Raw genomic sequence first — 27,679 nt, forward strand, 5'->3', positions numbered from 1 at the left:
CGCCATTCAATGAAACAATAATCATGAAACACAGAATTTTAGAATTTTTTTGTGCTCCAGTGGTTTCGGTGGAAGGCCAATTACAGACTTGAATTAGTTTGCAAATTAAAGAGTCATTACAGGGACTTAATCCTGTCAGGCACGGCTTAGGACGCCCGCACAAAGGGCTTGTGTTAAACCCCTTAAGAGTGCGGCTTAATGTAATTACCTCGCCGATGTGTGACGCATTCTTCATCTCCTTTCCATCTATCGCTTTATCTTCACAAGAAAAACGTAGGGTGAAGGACTGATTGTCCCTCAACATTAAACCAAATTGAGCAGGGGCCCATCCATTTTTTTTTCCTTCTTCATCCTTCACTCACCTCTTCTACTTCTTGCTGTGAGGCCTCCCTCTGGCCCCGTCATTTACAAATTGTTGCTTTGAAATGTAATGAAGTTTGAAATAGGAGCTGTGGTTGCAATTATCCTCGGACAGGGGCCGTCACTACTGTGATATCACTATCACTGTCAATTACAACTGGCTATGGGAGAAGCAGGCAGAAATGGAGATTGAGTGGTGCGGAGTAATCCTCCATGGTTACAGTATGTCAGAATTGTCGTGGAAGATAAACAAACTATTTTTTCCCCACTGAATAATTTTAGGTAAAATAAACTAACGTTCATTCACTTGACAACTTTCCTCAACATTGAAAGGTGACCTGTAAACATTTACAGTTCAAGGTGTCACACTGCACTTGCTTGTTCTCTACAGTGAAATTTTACCCTTCGACCCATTTAAATTTTAAAAAATGTAACCGTCAGAATTCCTTCCCATTTCTGGCAATTTAATTCAATGTACAAGGCATTGTCTCCGAAATTTGCATTCATAATTTACCTTTTATAATTCACAATTTAAGTTGTCTGAAAGTGAAAATATCACCCTTGAAGATGATGAACCTTGATTACTAATTTCAAGCAAAAAATAAATTCATTTTAACTGCCACACAAGCATAAAACATTTTCAACTCGTTATTTTTAAGGTTCTGTGCGCGTGGTGATTTTTCTTTTTTCTTAATGTTGTCTTTTGTGTGTGAGACATAATAAAAACAAAGAAACAAAAACTCCCTCATTGGAATTCGGCTCAGATAGGATCAGTAACAAAAACCTTGGTAATTATAATCATTCATTCATTGTCCATTTCTGGTATCTCAATGCTGACCTTTGCCGAAAGGTCATCCACAACATGCCCCGGTCGCTCTCACATTCACACCTATGTACAGTTCATCAATCATTTACGATAACTGCAATTGTTTTTTCACATTGTTCCCCACTGTATATTCAGTCACACAATTCTATGTGACTCCATCAGGCACCTACGTAATGCACCTGTCTGCCTTCGATGCCGATGACAACACGACGGCCAATGGAATGGTGCGCTATCGAATACTGTCCCAGACACCGCACAGTCCCATTCCAAATATGTTCACCATCAATAGTGAGACTGGGGATATTGTGACCGTGGCGCCTGGTCTCGATCGAGAGGTACGTATTCTACCAAAAAACTGTTGACTTCTTTTTTTTCTTATTTATTTTATTTATTTATATATAGTGATAATGCATTCTCAAAATAAATTGTTTATACAGTAGGTTTACTCCAAGGAAGTTTTTTTTTTTTTTTTTGCAGTGCCCAATGAGTCACATTTTTTAACCTCTTCAAATGTTGATTAATCATTGTTCCATATCTTCAAAATAAGAAGTTACTTGATTGCCTCGCCCCTAATCAGTGATTGCTTTGCAATTTTCTTTTGCAAGGTCAATATAGGTAACAAGAGTCACTCGATGGTATTCAGACCAAAGACTCGACCTCAAGTATTCGTACATGATTTCTTTATATCCGCCAATCAATATGCGATTGAAATGTAAATTCTTGATTTTCAAATCTTCACCATGGTGATGACGATGATGAAATTATTGCATTCCTCATTCAGGAATTACTCTGTATCAGGGCCATACTGGTACCAAAATTCGGCCTAAAAATATTCAAGGGCGAGGATGTGTGTGTGTGTGTGTGTGTGTGTGTGTGTGTGTGTGTGTGTGTATGTGTATGTATATGTGTGTGTATATATATATATATATATATATATATATATATATATATATATATATATATATATATATATATTTTTTTTTTTTTTTTTTTTTTCGAGCCAAATGTTTACTTTCTCTGCACCATGTATCTTCTTTAATTTCATGTTACCGAAGCAATCACATCTTTAGAATGTAAGCAACTTACCATAAAACACAGTCTGTTATGCGCTCAAATTGCTGACCCTTGGAATTTAAACATTTCTATAGTCTACAGCAGTTTCTGCACTTCACACTTTTGCACAGAGGTCCTTGTTATCAATTGGTTGGCACATTTGTCTTGTGAATTTAAATGTCATCAGCACGTGCCCGTGTGTGTGCGTGTATGGGTGTGCGTGGGTGTGCGTGCGTGCGTGCGTGCGTGCGTGCGTGCGTGCGTGCGTGCGTGCGTGCGTGCGTGCGGCGTGCGTGTGTCTGTTTGTGTGATTGTGGTGGCCATTAAACTGGCCCTTGTTGACCTATCCTATGCAGTGATTAATTTTATGCTGCAATAATTTTATAAAACAAACTGAGGACTATGGTTAACGAAGCAACGAATAAGCAGCAAGTGAAGGTGACTGTAGTAAATGCCTTGAATATCATCTGTGGAAACTCAGACAGGAATTTGATGATGGACGACTGTGGATTTTATAGTTCTGAAAATATTGCAAATGAACTTCACTTCCTGGAAATCTATGTATTTTTCTTCAAAAGCTTGTGATATATGAATGCCATTTTTTTTTTTTACATCGAAACCCCTCCAGGATGTTAAACAACATGTGGCTGTATAATTTTGAATACACTGAGGAAAGTGATAGGTAGGAAATCTTTAAAAATGTGGATTAACCCCAAAATGTAATATTCTTCCCTGGCCCGTGCCACACATCACAATATTTTCTGCAAATCATTATGGAGTAATTCCAAAAGCTGTCCAAAAGTCAAGACACATTTTATAACTCCACACATGCAGTTTGACCGCACTTTTTTCTGAATACTGTTCTTCTCCAGTCAAATTGCTTGCGGAGCCATGAAAAGTTGTGACAAGATGTTTATTTTGGTGTTTGAGACTGTGAGACTTGTGGCGGTGACTTAGCCGTGAGACAGATCCTCCTCCCTACCTGTCACCACTGACAGACCTATTAACGACACATCACGCTACAGACGGCCACTCACGAGTCTGTGTCTCATGCATGTACGGTAAAGATAGAGCGCGAATAGTGGAGAAGGAATGCCCTTGACATCTGTCTGTCTGCAAGAAAAAAAAAACATGTAATGACAACATCTAAACTTGATAAATGACACACCAGAAGATGCTGGAGGGAAAAGAAGATGAAATGAAAGACCCCGGCTTTAAAGTCGAGAGTAGATTTGGGGTAAATTTTAGATATTGAAGATCGGAACGTAATATGCGTCCAGCAGGATGGGAGCGGAACACGGGGTGAAAATATCTCCGCTGATAGAGCCTGCATAACCTAATGTGTAACCACAAACCTCCTGCATCCACTTGTTGTTTCACCATCCTAACCCCCATTGAGTAGTTCTGCTTGGAGGATGCACAGCTTTATCTTTTTGCCATCTTTTTGTATGAGTTGAATTGAATTCAGAGCAGAGTTACTTGAAGCAATTGAATTTTTCTCGCATCATGCATCAAGTATTCGCAGAAGCACACAAACACTTTTCTGAAGTGCAATTTAATCAAAGCAAACAGTACAAATAGTTCATTCATGAAGTGAAACCCGTAGAAACAGACAGGCATCATGTCGAGAAACGTTTGAATCAGGTTTAGAGCCTTTGCAACATTCAGAGAACCTCTAAATTGTTTTTCTACCTCGTGGGCTTCCTGTGTTACATGACCAAGATGGTTGCTTTTGACAGAAGCAGTAAATACACTTTACTTTCAAAATTAAACTTCTTTCGTACTCTGTGGAGAAATAATTTTTTATTATTTTCAGTGTCTCTAAGAGATGGTTGAGGACAAATGAACATGACTCATGAACAAAAATCCTTGAATGTCTCAAAAGAAATTGTGAAGCTTCAAGCTACAGCGGGTTTGTGCTATTCATGTGTTCTAAAATTGTATTGCAAAAATCCATAAGTAATTGAAAAAACATCTTGATTTATTGCATTCATAGTAAGCTTTGACCTCTGCTGTATACATTTTCCTCTGAAAGGTTGAAAAAGGCAAACATTACTGGACAATGTGACTCACGCACAAGAGCCAAGGAACATTTATTTGGAGTTTAGCTACTTTGGCCATTTTGTGTTGAACATTATACAAGTCAGTCAAGTTATTTCTTAGATTAGGACAATTTTCTATAAAAGCTTTAATAAAATTTGATGTAAAAAATCTTTGGAAATTTGAAATTCACGATAATGGCCTTTGCTGAACGTATAATGTGTGCACCGAAGTAATTTTGAAAACTCATTTATTAACAGGTGCTTGGTTGCATATATACACGTATATTTCAGTTGCTATATGAATTAACATCCTGTTTTCTCTCCTCCAGCAATTTCTTTTTCGAGCAGATGAGAATTCTCCCGACCTGCAAGGGAAAAAAAATTCCCATCTTTAAACCATAAACTTCACAACACACCAGTCCACTTACTTCGGCCCCTTGAAACCGTGAAACGTTCTGTGCTTCCTTTTTCCCCTTTCTCCCGATTCGTTGTTTGGGATTTTAGACTCTACAAAAACAACAACAACAAAAACAAAGCAACAAAAACAACCACGCAGGCTTCTATTTTTGGAAATCCCCATACCCTTTGCTTCAACTTTATCCCCTACTGCTTCTTACCCTCCACGACTGTGTACCTTCCTTGTGAAATGTCTCGTCCTGCTTTCCAAACTCCCACACTGAATCTCTTCTAAAAGTCTCCAATGGTCTGCCTTGGACCTTTAAAAGCATGTTGACAGTAATAGACCGCAGTCCTCCAGAGAAGGCTGAGGTTGCTGCACTGTTGTTGCTATGCTGAGAGGTTCAGAGGAGCTCGACATAATAACTCCCTTGTCTAATTAGTGTGAGTGCTGTGTACATGCCGTACGCTGGCTGATGGGACAATCAAGCACACACCACCACTAAACAAGACTCGCAAAGAAGAGATATGTGTGTGCGGGCATGTTTGTGAGTGGTGTGTTTATGCATGTGAGGTAATGAGGGTGCGTGTGGAAAGTTCAGCATCTCGTCTAGCGTCAAACGCAAAAGCCCGAAAGAAGCTGTCTAACCTTCCTGATGTGGCGTCATGGCCTAATTGGGATATTTACTTCGTAATTAGCAGGTTAGAGACACTGGAAATGTAATTTGGAATTTCAGTGACAAGACGCATTATCCAGTCGGTCGTGGGGCTCCATCTTTCCCGCAGCCCATTAACTGCACCGTGGGACAGTAGGAAAGACGGGGGGGTCTACACATGCAGACGTTCACAAAATAGCTCTCATACAAAACTACAACAGCCACATTTTTCATCTTCCAGTTAAGTGACATTGTGTCATTCAAGATGTGAACGAGCATTTATCATTCCTAATTCTATTGCTCCGCAGATCGTCTATTAATCTTCGTCTGATGTAGCCGTCTCTCCGCATCTGCCCGTCAGTGACACTGAATTTGGCGATGTCTCTGATAACAATATTGTGAGAAGACAGCTTGCAGATTGCATGAAGCCAAGTTTAGGAGGTTACAATACCGTCAGATGAAAAGCCTGTCATTGAGAGTTTTAAACACGGCCAATTTGTTTGTGTACCTCAAACACTAAGCACACTGTTGTCCTTTATTTTCACCTTCACAGAAAGTGTCCCAGTATACGATCATCGTTCAAGCCACAGACATGGAGGGCAACCTGAATTTTGGTCTCTCCAACACGGCCACCGCCATCATTACTGTCACCGACATAAACGACAACCCGCCCATGTTGACCTCCAGAACGGTGAGTTGCAGACTTCTGTTTGAAAGCAACTTTTTAAGCAAACTCAAGGATTTCTAGGTGTGCCTTATAATCCGAAAATCACGTTAAATGGAAATTATTTTTTGAAAGTTTTATGTTCCTACTAACAACCAAATAATTTATATAAGCAAACATGTCATAACAGTTGGAGTTCATTTTCAGAACACGTCATGAATGTCATTAAATATTTCCGAAGAGCATACACAAAAAAATTATCACAAAGTGGTTACGTCGTGTTCATGGACTGTTGTTTTGAAAATCAGCGGGGAGCATCAAGCAGATGGTCAGGAGACAGTTATTGTAGTGTATTAAGTGGAACAAGTACTATTTTCTCATTTCCTGAGGAAATCACACGTGCGCACACATAAGGAAATGACTAATCCATATCATTGATTTTCATCACTACAAACACGGAGCCTGGAAAATGGTTAATGATTGTTGTCATAATAGTGATATTTAGAATAATGAACACATTAGACAAAGATGAAAGTTAAAAATGAAAAGTCTAAAGTAAAGTCCGTGTTGTGATGTAATATATCATATCGGCTTTGGGTGGGAGGGGTGATTAGAAGAAGCCTGGGTGTCAGTCCAGCTGAACCATCAATTATTTATGAATAAAAAACAAGAGATTTAGGGCTATTAAAAAGTGTGGTTCACTTTATTATGCTGTCTTTTGTGTTGTGCAAAAATCAATATTTAGTGGGGCTTTATGCTAATGTCTGGTCAAGAGCTGGAAAGCGTAACCGATCGTACGTGTTGATTTTGATTGAACGTTACAAATGTTGTGTCAAAGACGCAAAGATGATTTGCTGCAGTGGACCGAGTCTGTCTCTCATGTGCGGAGAAGTGAGCAATGGGCCAGTTGGGCTTAGAAGGCGATAAGCTTGGCGGAATCAAGCAGCTCTTTGAGGTGATCACTCAGGATGTAGCATTAGCATTTAACCCCCAAGGCTGTTAACAATGTGCAAGCATGTGTCAGACATAAAGGAAAGGTTCGGCAAGACGGTAGCTGAATTTAAAAATAAAATAAAACATGCACGGAGAGCATGAGGGAGTTGAGTGGACCACCGTGTTGTGGTTTCCAAAAGATGGTCAGAGGAAAAAAAGTGATGTGAATGACAAATTATTCCATCTCAGGAGCAATTTTTTTTTTCTCGGCGGTCGTAAATTAGAAGCCCAGGTCTGGAAACCCTCCTGTCCCGACATAAAGTGCCTACTGTGACAACGGGTGCATTGATATCGGTGGCCAGTAAAAGATTAGTACTCTCTAACTTTTGCTTTTAGTGCATCTCCATCATTGCCAAACAGCAAAGTTATTGCCATCATGGTTACTGATGATCAAATTTAGCCGAGGTTAGTGAGCAGAGCAATTTCTCCCAATCAAATCGTAAATCAGCCCTTTTTGGATGGTAGCTTTGCATAAAAGTCATTTGGTTGAGAAGGCAAAGCATTATGCAAATATTTAGTGTCTGCTATAAACGCCACAGGTCTTGCAAAACATCGTTTGCCAACCTTTAATAAGCCAAGGTACGCGTTTGAAAAATATCACGGTGCATATCTGGGAAGAAATGTTATGTGGATACATTACACAGGTTAATTGAACCTTTTGCCATCTAATGTAAAAAATGTTAATTGTTCAGCTCATATAACACAACAAAAATGCAGTATATTTCTAAATAATACCATTTTGAACATTGTTACTATTTCGAAATCTATATCTTGACACTGGGTAATTTCCAACCAATCTGGCCTATCGCCCAACTTTTGCCCAAAGTTTGGTGGACTTCAGCTCCCCACAGCCCTGAAGAGAATAAATGATTTAAAAATAGTATGGCTGTGAGGGAACTACTTGTTTGTTTATGCAGACAGTGCACTATCATCCCAATGCAAAAAAACTGATATTTGTTTTTGTGCTGAAACATCACTTTAAGTTGGAACATCTTTAGTGAATAAATTATTGACATTTAAGGCAACAATGTGGTTTTGCAAGTTGTTTGCCCCTAAACAATCTGCTGAGTTGCTTTTACTTATATTTTTAAGTTAAGGGAGACAATGCAAGGGACAAGAGCACAATTCCACTCAGCAAAACTTGAAACATTTTGTCAAATTTAAATTTTATTGAAGTTTATTGCCTTGAAATTTTAAGTTGACTCACCTTTTTTTTTTTTTTTTTACAGTGCATGAGTGCAAAATTGAGTGTTAAACAATTTATTACCTTTGACAGTTGGGCTAATTTTGACTCATTTCACTTATTTTTCAGTATAATTTCCATATGCTAACAATAAATCAATTAAATCCTCATTTTGCTTCTACTGTAAATGAAGCAGTTAGTCCTTGAGCGGCAAAGCTTTGTTGAATAATTGTTATTGTCAATCTTTGAATTATGAGTGAAAATATATGTTAACTTGACGACCCATCTTTTATCATGCTGACGTCACACTAATTTAGATATAACAAATGGATACTCAGAGTCGGTGAAGCCAAATTTTGATTTTGGGAGTCATTGAACCAAAACACGAATACACACAATTGCTTCTCTGTCAAGCTGCTCCTTATTTCATAGCAGCAGTCGGAAAGGACCACCCGGACCTGTGTGTTGTCTTAAGAATGTCATCAAGTCGCCGAAAAGCTTTTCAGACACAGGCCCCTAATCCAGCCCCAGCTGTCAGCTGTTTGCTGCTAGATGCGAAAGGTTGTGTCGGGTATTACGACCCGTTGGAGTGTTTGGTCTGGGGCTTTGCTGTTTGATATCATACACTCCCATAAGCGGCTCAGTGGCTTCAACCATGTCTGTTACCCATGGTGACGCCGAGACGCTTCATGCTTGTTGCTTCCAGATGAGTCAACGCGAGTACGTAATCACCCGTCGACCATGCACCATCACCTCAGAGTTTTCGCGTTGCCGTTCATCTTTATCCCCCAACTTTGGTCAATCCCCACCGTGACAGACATCTGACAGACAGCAGCTCACTCGTCGTCAGGCTTATCAGGACATAGCACGTGTTAGCACAGCGAGGAGACAACTAAAAGCCACTCATTTACGCTCAAACAGATGTTCTACCCCCCTCCACCGGTGGCTCCTCTTGGCTGTCTTCACTTCCTCTTCTTTTCTGACTTTCAAAGGGAGAGGACATTAAATGTGCATGAATGAGAACAAGGAGTGCAGAAAAGAAGGAAACTTTCAGACAATGTGCATTTCCAGTGTGCAATTGTGTTTAGCGTTCGTTTGCGGCTCAGCGGTAGCAAAAGCAAAGTCATTAAACGTACTCCACCTGGAAAGCTGAAAGGACATCACTTAAGAGAAATGGCAGACAGAAATGTTTTGAACAAATTGCCGCAGCTCAACATAGCCCACAAGGACATTTGTCAAAATAAATTGATTTGGAAGCAACATTTTTCAAGGTAACATTTATTTCCCTCCCCTGCAGTTTTCCGGTGAGGTTCCTGAGAACCGGGTGGATGTCGTGGTTGCTAACCTAACGGTGATAGATGCCGACCAACCGCATTCCCCCAACTGGAATGCTATTTACAGGATCATCAGTGGCGATCCGTCCGGGCACTTCACCATTCGCACTGACCCCGTAACCAATGATGGCATGGTGACTGTGGTAAAGGTAAGCCAATCCCTTATCTTTATCTAAACGTTAGCTCTACTGTGATCAAACAATAGTAATCAAACACAGAACCTTTACGAGGGCCAGCTTGCAGTCTTTGCCTTTGGAATGACCCTCCTTGTCCAAAATGAAGGATTGGAAGTCCTTTTGAAAAACTCCCACGCTCATACCTTTACACAATGGCTGCCAGGACCACTGTAGCAATAAGCTATTGATTTCCCAATTACGGAGGCGGCAGCTTTAGACGCTTATAATGGGATACCTGCTGTAGTGAACGACAGAAACAAGAATGATTTGTCTTGTTCCTGTGTTCAGCCGATCGGACGAAGGTTGGCCCAGCTTGTTTAACCCATTTACTATGAAGGCAAAAAAAAAAAAAAAAAAATCATTACAGTGTGTACATGTGTGTGCTGCCAACGTGTGTGTTGCTCTATGAGCAACTGTATGTATTTTCTTGAAATAACTTCTTTATGTCGCATGAGTTCCGCAAATCTCATCTCCTATCTGACAATAATGCTTAAGAAATAACAATAGCCATTGTATGTAATTCCCACAGGACCCTGAATCGTGCACATTGGCATTTTGCTTCTCTTCATTATCTAGATGAGTGCCTTTCATTGTCCATTCCGTGCATTCCCTGATGTAAAATTCAGCAGGCGGCCGAGTAGCCGCGAGCTTCCGTAGAGACCCACGGGATATTATCAGAAAATCATAAAAGAAGAGACAGTCCTCCTCTTGGGAATGACAAGAAATAGACTACCGCATAAGGTAAACAGCGAGTCACTCCAGGGAACAGCAAGCGGAATGGGTCACATCAGACATCAATGTGATAGGTAGAGTCGAGACATCATAAGAGGCCCTCTTATTTTTGCCAGTGTACTGCTCGCGCATAAGAATTCTCCGCAAGCAGGTACGCACAATCTCCCTCAGGGCACCTCGGCTCATCTGTAAACAATGGCTAAGGTCTTAACCATGGCTTGTCACATTTACACAGCTCTCGCGGGAGATGATGAGAAGGCGTTCGCATATCGGGGTGTGGATAATAGGTTAGGAAAAAGACAAACGTGAAAATAATAATGTTTGGAAATACACAAACACGGGAGTCTTGATCGCAGCGAGTCATTAAGATATGTAAATTGTAGATGATGATAAACACAAAAGATGACGGAGGTTGGAGGGGAGGAGGAGTCAAGTGAAGCGAGGACACAATTTGGAGGAGCCAGGATCCTTGTGTGGAATGGTGGAAGTAAGAGAGATTACTGGTTGGGTGAGGGGACTTTTTTGCAAAACAAGGGATTGAGTGGGGGGGGGGGGTGTCAGGAGCTTGGATAGATTAAGATTTTGATGTGTTTTTTTTTTTTGAAGAATGTGAATTAAGCCTAAATAACAAAGTAAATACTTTAAAACAAAGAAACCTTATTGGGCCTCTGGTAATCAGGGGTTTCGGGCAATGGCCTCACATTTTATGAGGCAATCCACACGAATAATAATTACATTAACCTGACCCAAAAGTCAGAGTGCGTATTGAAAGTATCTCAAAATATTCTATTGACGACAGACAATGTTTTAGAAATTGAGGCTTTAATAACATTAAAATATATAGACCATTCATTTCAATTTAAAATAGCTAGATAGGCAGAATTAAAAAAAAAACAATGAAGCAACAACAAATTTGACCCTGTATTAAATAAAAGCTTTTCTGACTTGCATATTGTTTCACAGTGTGGAATTGATTGAAGCATAATTAAAAGCTTTGTAAACAAATGTTTCAATTAAGGTCAAAATTAAAATACAGGCTAATCTGGTTCATATACTGTATATTTTTATATATTTGTGTGCGTGTGTGCTTTCACTTTTGTGCTGAACACAACTAGCGACAGATGAAAGCACTGGCCTTTAAATTTGCTCCAGAGGTCGGACACTACCACCAACCCGTGTTTGTATATTTCCTAGGTGCAAACAAGTACACAAACACATTTTGAGGTGATGTCAACCCAGAAGCTTTATTAGAAAGCTAAATACCACAGCCTCTGTGTCATCTCAAATCACCATACAGATGTTGTAAGTCATTAGCATCACCGTCACACAACGCAGATATTAGCCTTGCAGCAGTAATCATCATTCGCCTATTTAGACAAAGCATCACTCTACCAACAAGGTGCACATTGATCTCATTTCTATTTACTTGTCTCCTTCTGGCGATGGAAACTACACATGAAATCTTCATTAGGAGAAAACAAATGCCATTTTGATGAGATAAGCTTATCTTGAGCATATGTGTGCATCATTGCGAGTACAAATAGTCAAATATGTACTTCCGCATGTGTGTCACTCGTCAATGGTCAAATGTCTGTCTGTTAGAAACCTATCGTTGCTTGTTCAAATTTATACAGTTTGGAGTTAATAAGCTTGTACGTGAATGTCGTCATACGCGCTGCAATTATGACATCTAATATGATTAATGGAGTATTTTGAACAGAGAGCTTGGTTATTTATGATTGTATTATTGTTTTTGTATTGTTTTGTGCACAGCATGTTGGTACAGCTGCGACTGTTGTGAATTGAGAATTAAGCACAAGTGTCTCAAAGGAGCCACAGTTGACAAAGCTGGACAGTATAAGCAGTAAAAAGATGGATGGATGGATGGATGGATGGATGGATGGATGGATGGATGGATGGATGGATGGATGGATGGATGGATGGATGGATGGATGGATGGATGGATGGATGGATGGATGGATGGATGGATGGATGGATGGATGGATGGATGGATGGATGGATGGATGGATGGATGGATGGATGGATGGATTGTTAGAGATTATATTTTTACCGCGGTTTTAAAATTGCTTGAGAATAAATCTTTAATGTTTGATAATTTCAGCTAATACACGAACATTTGCAGGGTTTAGAGACCAATATATGTGAATAGAAGATTGTTCAAAATTGCTAATATTAATTGTTTCAAATTAAATATACTTTAAAATCATGCTCAAATGAGTCGGCTGCTTCCAACTGATCAACTGCAAACTTCCACCACTCCCAATGGCAATCCTGACCATTCTTTGCATCATCTTGAGAAGCGTGTCATGCTGCTCTCTCCAGCTTCGACCCCGCAAAGCACCTTACCTGCTTGTCTTCCCGCTACTGAAATCTTCCAACACGCTGCCGTTCGCTGTCAAGCCAGCTGGCTATCAGCTGTAACATGATGCCTTAGGAGGAGGGTGTTTTGGCAGACATCTTAAGGTGTGAGGGAAGAATATGGCAATAGATGAATAGGTATGTTTTAGTTTGTGAGTAAAAAGTTTTTTGGGAAATCGTGAGGGTTTATTGCGTTAGAATTAATGAAATAATGAGCAATATGAGCATAATGATAATTAATTAAACATCCATCCATCCATTTTCTATACCGCTTGTCCCCATCGGGGTCACGGGCGCGCTGGAGCCTATCCCAGCAGTCATCGGGCAGTAGACGGGGGACACCCTGAATCGGTTGCCAGCCAATCACAGGGCACACATAGACGAACAACCATCCGCACTCACACCTTGGGGCAATTTGGAGTGCTCAATCGGCCTACCAAGCATGTTTTTGAGATGTGGGAGGAAACCGGAGTGCCTAGAGAAAACCCACGCCGGCATGGGGAGAACATGCAAACTCCACACAGGGAGGGCCAGAGGTGGAATCCAACCTGTACCGAGAGGCCCATGAATAAAACATTTTGATAAAATGTTATTTATGTTCATTGACACCCATACATTAAAGAAATGCTGAAAATATTGCAAAAAAAAAACTTGTGCTGTGCTCTTTCTTCTAGGCGGTTGACTTTGAGATGAACCGAGCCTTCATGTTGACAGTTGTGGTGTCAAACCAGGCCCATCTGGCCAGTGGGATCCAGTCCTCCTTCCAGTCCACAGCAGGTGTAACCATATCTGTGCAGGATGTCAACGAAGCCCCTTACTTTCCCACTAATCCGAAACACATCCGATTTGCGGAGGGCGTTCCGACCGGCACGAGTCTGACAACCTTTTCGGCCACAGATCCCGATCGACTGCAGATGCAGCAAACAATCAGGTACAATACATCCAATTATAGAAAGGTAGTTGGGATCATTTTGTAACAAAAATGAATCAAACAAACTGCAGAACACTGACAGAAAATGACCTTGAAAAAGACATTTAGCATTTACTAGGTTTCGCATTATGAGCAGCCGTCTTGTGAAAATCTCCCCTATGCAATAGCACCAGGCCAAAAAGTCTCACTGCTAGTAGTTTGGGGTTAGAGTTCAACAAGGGGACTATATTTAAGGTATCATCCATCTCTCTGAGACAACCATGCAGAGTTTATGAGCCAATGGAGAATCCTGAGTCGGGATGCTCTGAAGGTTAATAGGAAGTAATAGCCGCTGGGCTAATTGGATGTGTGTGGGTGTGTGGGTGTTTGCTCTTTAGGTTGTCCAGAGAGCATACACACACACACACACACACACACACACACACACACACAGTGAGGTAGAATGAAAGCGGTAAAGTTAGGCAGAAGGGAAAGTAAAAGAAGTTATTGGTTTAAGCCCTAACAGTTGACACAGAATGTGTCCACCTGCAGTGGTCTTTTTTTGGTGCTCAACTTCTCTCTATGATAATGTCAAGCAATAAACATTCATCTTGCTAAGCCAAATTTAGTCCAGATTGCATTGTCAGTTTATATTGACCTCACAAATTCTAATGTAGTGCAATATTTGCCTCGTATGAATACCTCACAGAGCTGCAGAACTGCATAATGTGCCTTTATGCTATGTAGTCACTTTATAGGGGCTCCTCAGTCGTGATCTTTTCCCGGCATGTTCTAGTGCAGCAGTAACGTTGATTAAAGAATAATTTCGCCCCTCTCTGACTAGCATACTTTTTTTTTATAATTTTTTAGAGGAAAACAACATGTTTTGCAAATTTCATGGAAGATGATTTCAGGCTACACTAAAATTCTGCAAATTACCAAAGTCATCAGCTTTTTATTTTTTCATTGAAAGTCTAACAGAACTTGATGGGATAGAGAAAGCAAATAAAATGTACCAGAAAGTAGCACACTACAAAGCAGTTTAGAGATTTTTAAAAACAATCTGATAAAAACAATGATAAATGTTAAATTTATGATGTGACATTTTGTTTCACACCGTGCATAATCTGTAAAGTCAAAGTTATCTTGAGATTTTTTTCTACAGCTACAAAATGTTGTTCTGTTAAACCTTTGTTCTGTTATCTAAGAAAATTCCACTCATCCATTCTCCAGCACTTAGTGTCATGATAATGAATTGTATTTGTATCTCAGCACTCTCAAAGTGCTTGAGAGTAAAATGTGTTTTAAAAAGAAAAAGAATGGCTGGCGTCAGGCTTTTGTAAAAAGAATTCTTAAGATCTTGTTGAAAGGCGTCAGTAGAATGCGGGGCCCTCGGGCGGTCGGGGAGGGCATTTCGCAGTGTGGGAGTTGCAAAAGTAAAAGCCCGATCGCCCATGGTGTACAAAGATCTTAGTTTTGGGGGCTTGGAGGATGTTTGTTGTTGCAAAGCGGAGGATTTGTGAGGAGGACTTTGAGGTTCTGGGAGGTGTGTCTTTGAATGCACTGGTGGATGAGGAAGGAAACTCAATTCAGAGAAATAATTCAGGATGGGAGTGATGTTGTCGTCATCAGGATCCTGGCAGCACTGACGTATTGGAGCCTCTGTTCTTATTTTGAATCCAGAAGAGGAGTGTGTTGCAGTAGTCTTACCTGGAGGGGATGGATGACGGTGTGGATGAACTTCTCTGCATCAGCCAGGACCAGTGAAGGATGCAGTTTCACAATGCTCCTGTAATTCTATCGTGAACTTTTGTGGAGGGTATTTAATGTGTAAAAAGTGAGATGGGAGTCATGTTAAAAGGATGATGAGTTGGCCAGAGATAATACTGGGAATGGTGGAAGCGCAGCTGGTGTGGTGTGCTTGGAGCTGTTTAATTCAGGGGAGTTAAGCTTCGTCTACAATGCAGAAGAGATGGGGGGTAGTCATTATATATAGCTGCGTGTCGCAAGCATAATAATATTAGGAAATCTCATATCTGCTGATGAGCTTGCCCAGGGGGAGCAGATAGAAAGTGAAGAGGATGGGGCACAGCACTGAACCCTGAGGCACACCCCAGGTGACATTGTGTTTCTGGAGCCTAATATAGCTGAGACAAACAATTATTCACATGTACACTTTTGGATGATATACGACAGGAAATATGAGGATCCATAAAAATCAGCTAGAAATATCAAAAATGAGTTTTGAACCCTTTTGACTGCTATGCTCATGCATCACTGTGCTGCCACTAAAAAACTTTGACGTTTCATTACACAGCTGATCTGCGTATGCATCAAACAGCAAGCCGACCATGACACACACTTGAAGCATTTCGTATAATGTGTGATTCATAAGACGCGTCTGCATATGACAAAGCACTGAATGTCTCAGTCAGTGGAAGATACATGAGACAAAAGAGGATTTAAAAGGTGTTGAAAGAGCTAAAGGTAAAGCGGAATACAGGTTGATCGAGGGAAAGAGAAGCTAGTCGAGCATGGTAGCTGACTCTGGGTCAAGGTTTGAACTTGACAGGTGCAGATCAAAGAAGAGACATGCTGACAGCATCCTGTTGGGGATGGGAGGAAGGCAGTGTGGACAGTACTTGGCAGGAGTGTGCGTATGGCATCATGCATCACTTGTCAGACACCGAACTAGTGAGGTCAAGGCACGGGACCAGAGACACGGGCATAAATGATTACCCAAACCACGTTGGCTAAGCTGGAGGCATACATTTTTCATCCTCTGGGTCAGGGGTTTGAAAAATAAATGTCAGGTTTCCTCCTGCTGCTTGCTAAGATCACTCGGCTGCCAGGACTAATCATATCATAAGCAGCATACCAAGCAAGTCCCAAATGAGAGAAACCTCCAGGTGGACAGAATTTCTATTCTCCTGCAGAACACTTGGTCATGGCTTTTTGTGGACACTTTCCGACATTGCAGATCAGTCGTTGTCGTGCCTTGTCAGAGTTAAAATTGTAGTTTGGAGTCAGTTTTGATGTTTTCTTTGTTTTTTTTATCACATTTTATGAAATAAGGGCTGTTGGGAATGTTTTATTTCTTTACCAAATAAAAAAGATGTAAAATTATGAAATACCAGCAAGCACCATATTTTTAACGTCTCAATCATGATCTTGAAATCATCCTCACATTTGCTCTTGCACTTGTATGCTGTTGAGTTTATAATTACGGTCTGTTCAATACAAACAATTTTTTCCATTGTCCACTTTGTGAAACGAATTTTCTTTCATAGAGGTCAGTCATCTCCCTACATTGAAATGGGATGAAACTAACATTAGCTCCTCTGTCACAGGCATGCTTACGACTTTATTGCTGTGCTGTGCTGCCTTTACCTATTTATTCATAGTACTTATTGTTACTGTAATTAAGTTTGTTTAAAGGTCTTGTCGAACATTTTTTTTTCGTCAGACAAGCGCCCTATGAACTACTATATTTGTAGCGTAGCCCACACCAACTACTTTATGTGTGATCCCCACTTGCTCAGAATAAAGTTAGCTGGTGTGTCAGCTCTCCACTGAGCCATGGAAAAACCCAGAGACATGAATTCCGGAGCCTCAATAGGTTAGCTCTTGATGAGGTTTTTACGAGCAGATGATGTAGCCACGTTGGTAATTCTTTTTTTTTAGCCCCTTTTCTTCCTTCCTAGAAAATAGCCCTTTCCCCTTGTTTCACTGGTTTATCCCACAGCCCTGCTGCGATAAATCCACGTTACTCCAGCTAAGCATTTCACAGTCCGCCAGGTAGTGTCCACGGGCTTGCCTGGTCTGTGTGAAAACCTTCAGAGTGTGGGAATGTCATCTCTGTGATCCCTCTTTGAAACATGCTAGTTCACTCAGGATCAGGCCCACTGCCTGCTGGGACAATCCCGCCTCTCTTGCTGCAGGATAGAGATTAGGTTCTCCTGTCCACCCCCACTACTTCCCAATATACAATACCAAGCCGTGATTCACTGCTAGGTGAGACCGAAATGTATATAAGCACGATGATTGAACACAAATACACCATTGGCCTGCACAAAAGGTGTACATACTATAATTCAGTTAGCACAAACTGAGGTTGAGGTCAAATCTATTTCAATTTGAATGGATTTAAAAGCTGAAGTGCGTGTCAAATGGCACCCCGGCCTTTGTCCCCAATTTGCTGTTTTGTAAATCCAATTCCATTGCCGCTGAAAACTTGCTGTTAAAGGTCAAGATGCCCAACAAGCTACAGTGAGAGTTCAACCCCCGAAAAAGGTGCAAGATGATGAACTCCATCACAAAAGGAACGCATTGTGGATGTGAAGGTACCGGCAGGGATAAGAAAATGTATGAATATAGAAGTAGACTGAGATGAGGTCAGGCAGGAGAGACATCAGAGAGAATTCAAAGCGTGGAATGAGGCAAAAGCGACAAATGAGAAACAATAACAGGCAGATCAGACAGAGATGGGGATGCTGTAGGGAAAAAGATACGCTCTGCCGCCTTTGCCCTTTATCACGGGAGACACTACCTGAGCCTGTTTTCATGTTTAGAGGTCACCACACTGATCGGAATGTGCCGTCGCCCAGACTTTGCAAAGTGTGACTGCATTACCTTAAGCAAACACTTCAGCTGCTGTAAAGGCATCACACGCACAAGCAGTTGCAGCAGTGCTTAACAAGGAAGGTAATTGAGTACAATGTGTAGTATATAGGAGCGAGAAATGGACTGAAATCGACTGGAGGCTGTAAGCACTGGAAGGGAAGTCAATAAGGAATTAAACTCTGTGAAGGTTAGGGACTCATGACTTAATGGCGGTGTGTAAAATAAGATCCATACATGCACACGGGTGAGAATATGTATAATTGCTTGTAAACACGGAAACAGTCACACTAACTTCTCCCATCGACTTGCGCCCGTGGTTTTAGGTACTCCAAACTGAATGACCCCGCAGACTGGTTGTCTATAAACAGAACCAACGGGCAGGTGGTGACCACGGCCATCCTCGACAGGGAGTCTGACTATGTGAAAAACAACATATACGAAGCCACTTTCCTGGCAACAGATAACGGTAAGATGTATAAATATTTAACGGGCATAAAATGAATGAGAGCTTGTTTTGAAGTCTTTTATTAAGAGTTTTTATTGAATGAAATGAGAAACTGTTTTGAATTACATTTTGAATTACATTACATTTAAAAAATCATATTTATTTTATTTTAAAATATAATACAAGATAAAGGCAGTCAATTTTTTACTTGATTTATTGAACATGTAATGGCAAAAATCTATAACACTGTTTATAAATATGATTACATTTGGGAACCTCCTGCAGTCACAATCTGCTTTGATTTTTTCCTTTAAGCTTGAATGCATTCTGGGGAAACGGAGAGGTGGCACTACTTGTATGGATAATTGCTTTGTTTTTCTCCAATAATAAAATAATGCAGACATTTTGGTAGGTTATGAGGATGAGGAAGGAAGGAGTTAGCATAAATCTTCGATTCGTGTTGCTAGCTGATCCTCTCCTCTTTCCTTCCTTCTCTCCTTCCCTCTCTCGCAATCCATTTGACATATATATCATTTGTCCTGCCTCAGAGTCAAACCTCAAGCTTAAACGAGCGCAAACTCAATCACAGCAAACAAATATGTTTGCCCCGTTTCTCAAGTGGAAGTGCAGACTAAGCAGCCCCTCCTCCCCCAACTGCTTTCACATTTTTCCCAAAATGCCTTATCAGTGCTGTGCAGCTGGCTGTTTACCTTAAGTTTAGTTTACTTTGAAATATTGGTTCATTTGAAAGTGCATGCATGTCTGAATGCACTCATTTGAATATGAGAATACATCAAGATGTGTATTTGCAATGACCGACAGCAACAAGTGCATTCGCCTCCTGCTGCTGTTTAACCGAAGATGCTGACGAGGCCACTTTGACACCCACCTATAGGTTGGACCTGAGAGACATTTAATTTGCCGGCAATTTAATATTTCCTTCTTATTTGACGGCCCGTTCATTCAGTATTAATGCCAGAGCCATTTCCTCGAGGCAACAATAGCTTCTTTAAAAATGCATGTTTGTATAAAGCCCTTCTTACAGCAATCAGTCAGCGGTCAGTCACCCTTCCAACCTACACCACAATTTTAAAACTGGATGGATGTTGACTTTATTTTCCCCCAAAAGTGACTATTTTACCACCTGATGATCTCGATAAGAGAGTATGGCCCGAGACAGACGCGAGCCGGCGACACTTCAGGGTTATGCACATGTTGACTTTGTAGGCGGTGCTGAGATGCGCCAGCCGTCACAAGGTGAGCTGGATTAGGAAAGAATTAGGAAGGAGACCGTGAGTAATACAAGCAGACGTGGGGGAGGTTGTGACAGTTCCGTGTCAGGTACGCTTGTATCCTCATGATTTCAAATCTCGCTCACACTCTCTTACACACATACTGTACACTAGTTTCTTTCTCGCGCTTTTGTTTATGCGCAAATATGTGATTTGCAGGACACTTGCCAGACTTAGCGCTCATCTTTTCACCGTGCCTCAACATGCCTGAGCCGCTGTCACAGAAAGGACCGAATACAAATCCTTTTGAGGAACTTACACAAACATAATTATTTATTTAGCTGGTTAAAACCCACATAATTCTCCTATCAACCGTGGCAAGCTGCTTCGTCTTGTTCCCCATACATGGCTGGGATTAGTAAAGCAGCGGAATGGGGAAATGTGAATGTGTGTTTCACTATGATTGTGTTTGCTTCTTAGTGTGTAGAACAGTTCCTGTCTTTTTCTGTTTGACGCACCATGAATAGTTTCCAATGAATTATCTTCCATGATTCCAGTTAATAAATGAAAAGTGTTGTAATTTACGCATGTAGCAAAACATGGATTTGCTGATTACATTGTTTACAAATTCACGCATTTACAATAGCTATTATTTTAACCACAAAAAAATGATTGTTTACCACCAGCAGTTATTAATGTGAGTTTCTCTTAGCAATTGTTAAATAGTGTTGGTGTTTGATGCTCTTCCAATGACATAAAGCATGAAGTGCAAGAAATAACTAAAATGTATAGATTTTTTTAGAATTTGTATTGATTTATTTCTCATATCTTCCAACTGATGTCAAAGACAAAGACCTCGAAACAAATTATGCAGAACGTTGTGCTTCATCACTGTAGTTGATGTGTTACTTGCAGTGCGATTTTGGAGTGAAAAAAAAAAAAACTAAAAAAGAAACCAGTGATGCTATAGCAGCAGTGTGCAGTCTCACAGACATGAGACAGATTTTTTTTTCCAATGCTATGTGTAAGATGTGAGTAGAAAAGCAAAATCCGAACATACTCGTCCTCCATGACAGAAATGCCTTTATCGTAGGTATCCCCATTACATAAACACACGCAGGCAAGGACTTGTTTGATTGGGTTACAGTCATCGTTATGTGCATCTTTTGGCAAGTGGAAGAGCCGCGGCCGCATCTTCATCGACCCCGATGCGTTTGATTTGCCTGCGAGGCGAAATGAGGAGTTTGAGAGCACCACTGTCAAAAGTATTTCTGTCACACTGAAAAATTCTCATCCCGTTCTAGCAACATCATCATTGAGGCTCTGCACTCCTTCGATCTTTTTTTTTTTTGCTATTTGCCTCCAATCCGTCAGCCTTAAACTGCTGGGGCCAAACAACACCAACCTCCTCCTCCCCCCCACCTTCTCACAACACACATCTTCTCAAGGCATCTTTTCCTTCTGACTTGATCCGATTTTCTCCTCCTTCCTTTCTTGCTCTCAGGCTCTCCTGCAGCCAGTGGCACAGGCACACTGCAGATCTATCTGATAGATATTAACGACAACCCCCCAGCGCTCATACCCAAGGAGTCTCAGATCTGTGAGCAGATGAACAAGAATGTCAACGGCGTCAATATCACTGCCGCTGACGCCGACACCGACTCCAATGCGGGGCCTTTTGTCTTTGAGCTGCCTACTTATCCTTCCAGCATTAAACACAACTGGACAATTACACGAATCAGTGGTAAGTGGAAATCCAAATATGTCTGAATATGCTTTCATCTCCCCAAAAAAAAAAAAAAAAAACCTGCTATTATCAAAGTCACTGGTGTCAAACTCAAGGCCCGGGGGCCACTTCTGGCCCACTAAATCATTTTATGTGGCCCACAAATGCAACTCAATGTTTTTGTTAAAATACCAAAACTGTAGATTGTTTTTCTTTTTAATAACTGCGATATTGCAAAAAAATATTAAAACCCCACCTTTAAAATAAATGTAAAAATGTTTGAACTTTTTTTTACTAGATTCTGTAGAGTTTGACACCCCCAAATTCTAAATTATCTATAGGCCCAAAATCATTTGGGACAGGTTCCAGCTTGACCAAAATGAAGACAAGCAATATACAAGCAATATAAACCGGATGGATGTTGGTAACTAATGAAGTAGGCAGTGTACATCACTCTCTTATATAAATCCTTTGGCCTTGTTCTCCTTCCTCTGCACAGGCAACTATGCCCGCCTCAGTCTGCGATACCAGGTCTATTTGGAGCCAGGCATGTACGAGGTCCCGATAACTGTGTCCGACTCGGGAAACCCAACCTTGTCCAATAGATCGGTCATCAAAGTCAAAGTGTGTCCATGTGATCCAAACGGAGACTGCACTACCGCGGGAGCTGTGGCGGCCGCCGGCCTGGGGACCGGAGCGATCATCTCCATCTTGATATGCATCATCATTCTGCTCAGTGAGTCTCAGCCGCGCATATCACTCAACACTTTGCAGTTCTTTGACGTGGCGTACATGCCAACATACATTTTTAATGTGGAAGATTGTGATTGGTTCGGCTTTGTTCTTTTTTGCTCATGCTCCCTTGCCAATACTGGTAACTCTTGGGTAGACATAAATATATGTATTTGCTCTGATAATTTCACCCGCAAATCCCACCTTACATTCTCAGTCATCGACAATTGTGTATATTTTACATCCTTTTTGCTTTAGTATTGAAGTCAAATTCCTTAGCCATTAAAGATGATTCAGATTTTTTGTCACATTTCTTTGGGTATGAAAAAATAGCAAAATACTTTGAAAATCAATCTTAAACAGTTTTTATTGGATGAATTTGAAAAAAAAAATTGCAAACATGATTTTTTTCCCTTTAATGTTTTAAAATAATCAATGCACCATTTGCACTCTAAAAACAGTAATTTGAACTTTATTCTAAACATTACATACATACAATGATGTCTTGTATTCATTAGTTTGATACTTCCCCAAGATAAAGTAAGTAAAACAATAAGTTTTCCTGTTGTAGTGATTGTGATGCTGCATGACCTTATTTCGGAATCATCTGAATATTCATGATATCAAACTGTGCATGCATATTCCTGAAATTTCCTGAAATCAAAATCATAAATAGAGCAATAAGACGAATGAATAGAAATTCAAAGTATATCAATTAATCTTCAGTTGTTCTTGCACTGTATGTTGTTTTAATAATTTTATTAAGCTATTTTTTACTTCTTTGCTTTTAAATCTGTTTAACTCTATCTGTAACTGCTTTTAAATGCTACACTTATAATTACAGCATATTAAGCATATTGAGTTTTATGTTGTGTATGATTTTATGTTTTATTTAATGACTGTTCTTTACAGGTTTATATTGTATACATCTTGGAGCGCTTTAGTTTTGTGTACCTCGCTCAAGCACCTGGCTCCCCACAGTGCTTTTCATTCAATAATAATAATAATAATAATAACAATCATCATCTCAAATTGATTGCATTATACAATACCGGTACAGACGTGACATTTTCTCCCATTTGTGCGTTTGTGTGTCTTTGCAGGCATGGTCTTGCTGTTTGTGGTGTGGATTAAGCGGCGAGAGAAGGAGAGGCACACCAAACAGCTGCTCATTGACCCCGAGGATGATGTCAGGGACAACATACTGAAATATGATGAAGAGGGAGGGGGAGAAGAGGACCAGGTGAGATCCCAGGGGAAGACGTTCAGGCCCGCACTCGAAACCGCCCTCCCGTGCCCTGACGAGCTCTGTGTCACTCTGTGGCTGTGTAGGACTATGACCTGAGCCAGCTGCAGCAGCCTGATTCTTTGGAGCACATCATCAGCAAACCTCCCGGCGTCCGCAGGGTGGACGAGCGGCCCATTATCTCAGAATCTCAATACCCCATCCGGCCTGTTGTGCCACACCCTGGCGACATCGGAGACTTTATCCATGAGGTGAGAGTGAGCCGTATGTGTTAGCCTGGCCTTTCACTCACCATCGATCTCGACCTTACTTTCTCACGTCCAATATACTTACGTCTTCCTTCATCATGTCAGCTTTATATTTTTACACGCGCAAACACCTACATGCTCACGCAAGTTGAATGTCGGCACTCTGATGTGAGAAAATGCTGATTGACAGACTCGTGACAACACGTTCACACTCCAGAGGTGTTGGCAGCTGTTCGGCTTTGATCCATCCAACCTTGTCTCCCGTTCACACACACACGCACACTAAACATACACACACCTGATCTTGTTCCAGCCGGCTGGTAAAACACAAACACAACAAACGCGCAGCTTTCCCGCCACCCGCTGGCTCCCGCGGGATGGAGGCAGTTTTGATTTCTATCCGTTGTCTTTCCGTGAAGTGGATGGAGTCTCCGTTACCTGACCGGCCTTCTCATCATCCATCCATCCATCCATCCATCCATCCATCCATCCATCCATCCATCCATCCATCCAGCCATCTATCCATCCATCCATCCATCCATCCATCCATCCGTCCGTCCGTCCATCCATCCATCCATCCATCCATCCATCCATCCATCCATCCATCCATCCATCCATCCATCCATCCATCCAGCCATCTTTTCCTTATCCGGGGTCAGGTCGCGGGGGCAGCATCTTTAGGAGGGACTCCCATACTTCCCTTTCCCCAGCCACTTCGTCCAGCTCATCCCAGGGGATCCCAAAGCGTTCCCAGGCCAGCCGAGAGACATAGTCCCTCCAGCGCGTCCTGTGTCATCCACGGGGTCTCCTGCCGGCGGTACATGCCCGGAACACCTCCCAAGGGAGGCGTCCAGGAGGCATCCTGGTGAGATGCCTGAGCCACCGCATCTGGCTCCTCTCAACGTGGAGGAGCAGCAGCTCTACGCCGAGTATCTCCCTGATGACCGAGCTTCTCACCCTATCTCTAAGGGAGAGCCTGGACATCCTACGGAAGAAACTCATTTCGTCCGCTTGTATCCGGGATCTTGTTGTTTCGGTCACAACCCATAGCTCGTGACCATAGGTGAGGGTAGGAGCGTAGATCGACCCGTAAATTGAGAGCTTTGCCTTTTGGCTCAGCTCTCTCTTCACCACGACAGACCGGTACAGAGTCCGCATTACAGCCAACGCTGCACACCGATCCATCTGTCGATGTCACGCTCCATCCTGCCCTCGCTCGTGAACAAGACCCCAAGATACTTGAACTCCTCCATTTGGGGCAGGATCTCATCCCCGATCCGGAGAGAGCATTCCACCCTTTTCCGACTGAGGACCATAGACTCATATTTGGAGGTGCTGGTCCTCATCCCGACCGCTTCACACTCGGCTGCGAACCGCTCCAGTGAGCGCTGGAGATTATGGCTTGAAGAAGCCAACAGCACCACGTCATCTGCAAAAAGCAGAGATGCAATGCTGAGGTCCCCAAACCGGACACCCTCAACACCTCGGTCCATAAAAGTTATGAACAGAATCGGTGACAAAGGGCAACCTTGGCGGAGTCCAACCCTCACTGGGAATGAATCCGACTTACTGCCGGAAATGCGGACCAAGCTCTGGTATCGATGATACCGGAACCGAACCGCCCTTATCAGTTGGTTCGCCACCCCGTACTCCCGATGGTGTTCATTATTGACAATCCGTGTTGAGCACAGAAGTCCAATAATAGAACACCGCTCGGGTTCAGATTGGGGGGGACGTTCCTCCCAATCACGCCCTTCCAGGTCTCACTGTCATTGCCCACGTGGGCATTGAAGTCACCCAGTAGAACGATGGAGTCCCCAGAAGGAGCACTCTCCAGCACTTCTTCCGAGGACTCCAAAAAGGGTGGGTACTCTGAGCTGCCGCTTGATGCATAGGCACAAACAACAGGCAGGACTCGTCCCCCCACCCGAAGGCGGAGGGAGGCTACCCTTTCGTTCACCAGGGTGAACCCCAATGTGCAGGCGCCCAGCCGGGGGGCAATAAGTATACCCACACCTGCTCGACGCCTCTCACCGTGGGCAACTTCAGAGTGGCAGAGAGTCCAGCCCCTCTCGAGAGGGCTTGTACCAGAACCCAAACTGTGTATGGAGGCAAGTCCGACTATATCTAGTCGGAACTTTTCTGCCTCGCACACCAGCTCGGGCTCCTTTCCAGCCAGAGAGGTGACATTCCATGTCCCTAGAGCCAGCTTCTGCAGCCAGGGATAGGACCGCCAAGGTCCCTGCCCTTGGCCGCCACCCAGCTCACTATGCACCGACCCCTTTGGCCCCTCCCACAGGGGGTGAGCCCATGGGAAGGGGGACCCACGTTCCCTTTTCGGGCTGCGCCCCATGGGCGAAGGCCCGGCCACCAGACGCTCGCCTTCGAGCCCCCACTCCAGACCTGGCTCCAGAGGGGGGCCCCGGTGACCCGCGTCCGGACTAGGGAAAAACAAATCCAATTTTGTTAATCGTCATAAGGGGTTTTTGTGAGCCGTGCTTTGTCTGGCCCCTCACCTAGGACTCTTTTACCATGGGTGACCCTACCAGGGACATGAAGCCCAAGTCAACATGGCTTCCAGGATCATTGGGACACAAAAATCCCTCCACCACGATAAGGTGACGACTCACGGAGGGGGCCTTCTCTTCAATGTCCCTCATTTTTCATTCTTAGAAGCAGATGGATTTTAAGCGTTGCTTGAAAACACAATTTTATCGATAATTCATGAAGTTGCCGGGACATCGACAACACCATGAACTGAATCAAGATTTACTATGTTATTTGTGCTATTTATGCACAACTCGTTTTCTACATCCAAAAAATAGAACCACCTTCTTTACAAACCGTAGCAATTGAGTTGGAGTAGGATTTGGGAACAGAATGTTCAAAATATCAGATGTTTCATTCCCTTTTGAAATTCAAAATGTTCAGAGCAATTCATTTTGTCATTCAGTCACAAAAAATATCCACATTTGGCACAATTCTATATTTTTTACCCAATAATGCCCCATGAAAATACGCTACGTAGATAAAACTTTATTGTCTTGGATTCATTTCCTGTATACTGCTTTGTCAGCGACAAGTTACCATGACCACTAGGGGGTGCCACTAAGGCTGGCTGGCACTTCAGAATGCCAATTATTTGCATCCATTTGATTAAAAATCCGTTTTTATCCAACAATCTGACCATCCGTAATCTTCCCTGTGTTTAGGGGCTTCGGGCAGCTGACAATGACCCCACTGCGCCCCCTTATGACTCTCTGCTAGTCTTTGACTATGAGGGCAGCGGCTCCACCACGGGATCAGTCAGTTCTCTCAACTCCTCCAGTACGGGGGAGCAGGACTACGACTACCTCAACGACTGGGGCCCCCGCTTCAAAAAGCTAGCCGACATGTACGGCGGAGGGGAAGAGGATTAAGTCTCACGTGAGCACACACACACTCACACACCTTCGTCCCGCCAGCTGGCCTGCCATGCTCTGTTCCGTCAACACCGATCAACCAATCAGAACTCCAGAAGTCTGGCGCTGTTCCACGTTTGACTGAAACAGAATTATTGAGTTGCTGGGTTATCATAAGTCTTTCGTGCCCAATTTTTTTTCAATCGTTGATGTCAGGTTGTTGTTTTTTTTTTTTGGTATGTGCCTTTGTTCCCCTGTGGCTTTTTGTTTATTTTTGTATTTTATTTTCACTCCACAACAAGAGTCATTCCTTGTTCCTGAA

General features: G+C 42.2%; 1 protein-coding gene across 1 annotated transcript in view; it reads left to right on the forward strand.

Annotated features, from left to right (window-relative positions):
- Positions 1-27,679, forward strand: part of LOC148402221 (cadherin-4-like) — a 180,542-nt gene extending 152,863 nt beyond the window's left edge. Inside the window, exons 10-19 of the mRNA XM_088368508.1 lie at positions 1,349-1,521; positions 5,887-6,024; positions 9,471-9,656; positions 13,469-13,725; positions 18,651-18,793; positions 21,509-21,748; positions 22,230-22,466; positions 23,566-23,705; positions 23,795-23,959; positions 27,169-27,679. Coding sequence (XP_088224634.1) covers positions 1,349-1,521; positions 5,887-6,024; positions 9,471-9,656; positions 13,469-13,725; positions 18,651-18,793; positions 21,509-21,748; positions 22,230-22,466; positions 23,566-23,705; positions 23,795-23,959; positions 27,169-27,375 — 1,886 coding nt within the window. The 3' untranslated portion in view covers positions 27,376-27,679. The remainder of the gene's footprint in view (positions 1-1,348; positions 1,522-5,886; positions 6,025-9,470; positions 9,657-13,468; positions 13,726-18,650; positions 18,794-21,508; positions 21,749-22,229; positions 22,467-23,565; positions 23,706-23,794; positions 23,960-27,168) is intronic.

This window comes from Syngnathus floridae, chromosome 2 (genome assembly GCF_059516105.1).
Source record: "Syngnathus floridae isolate MCC-2025c chromosome 2, RoL_Sflo_1.0, whole genome shotgun sequence".
In the NCBI taxonomy this organism is placed as follows: Eukaryota; Metazoa; Chordata; class Actinopteri; order Syngnathiformes; family Syngnathidae; genus Syngnathus; species Syngnathus floridae.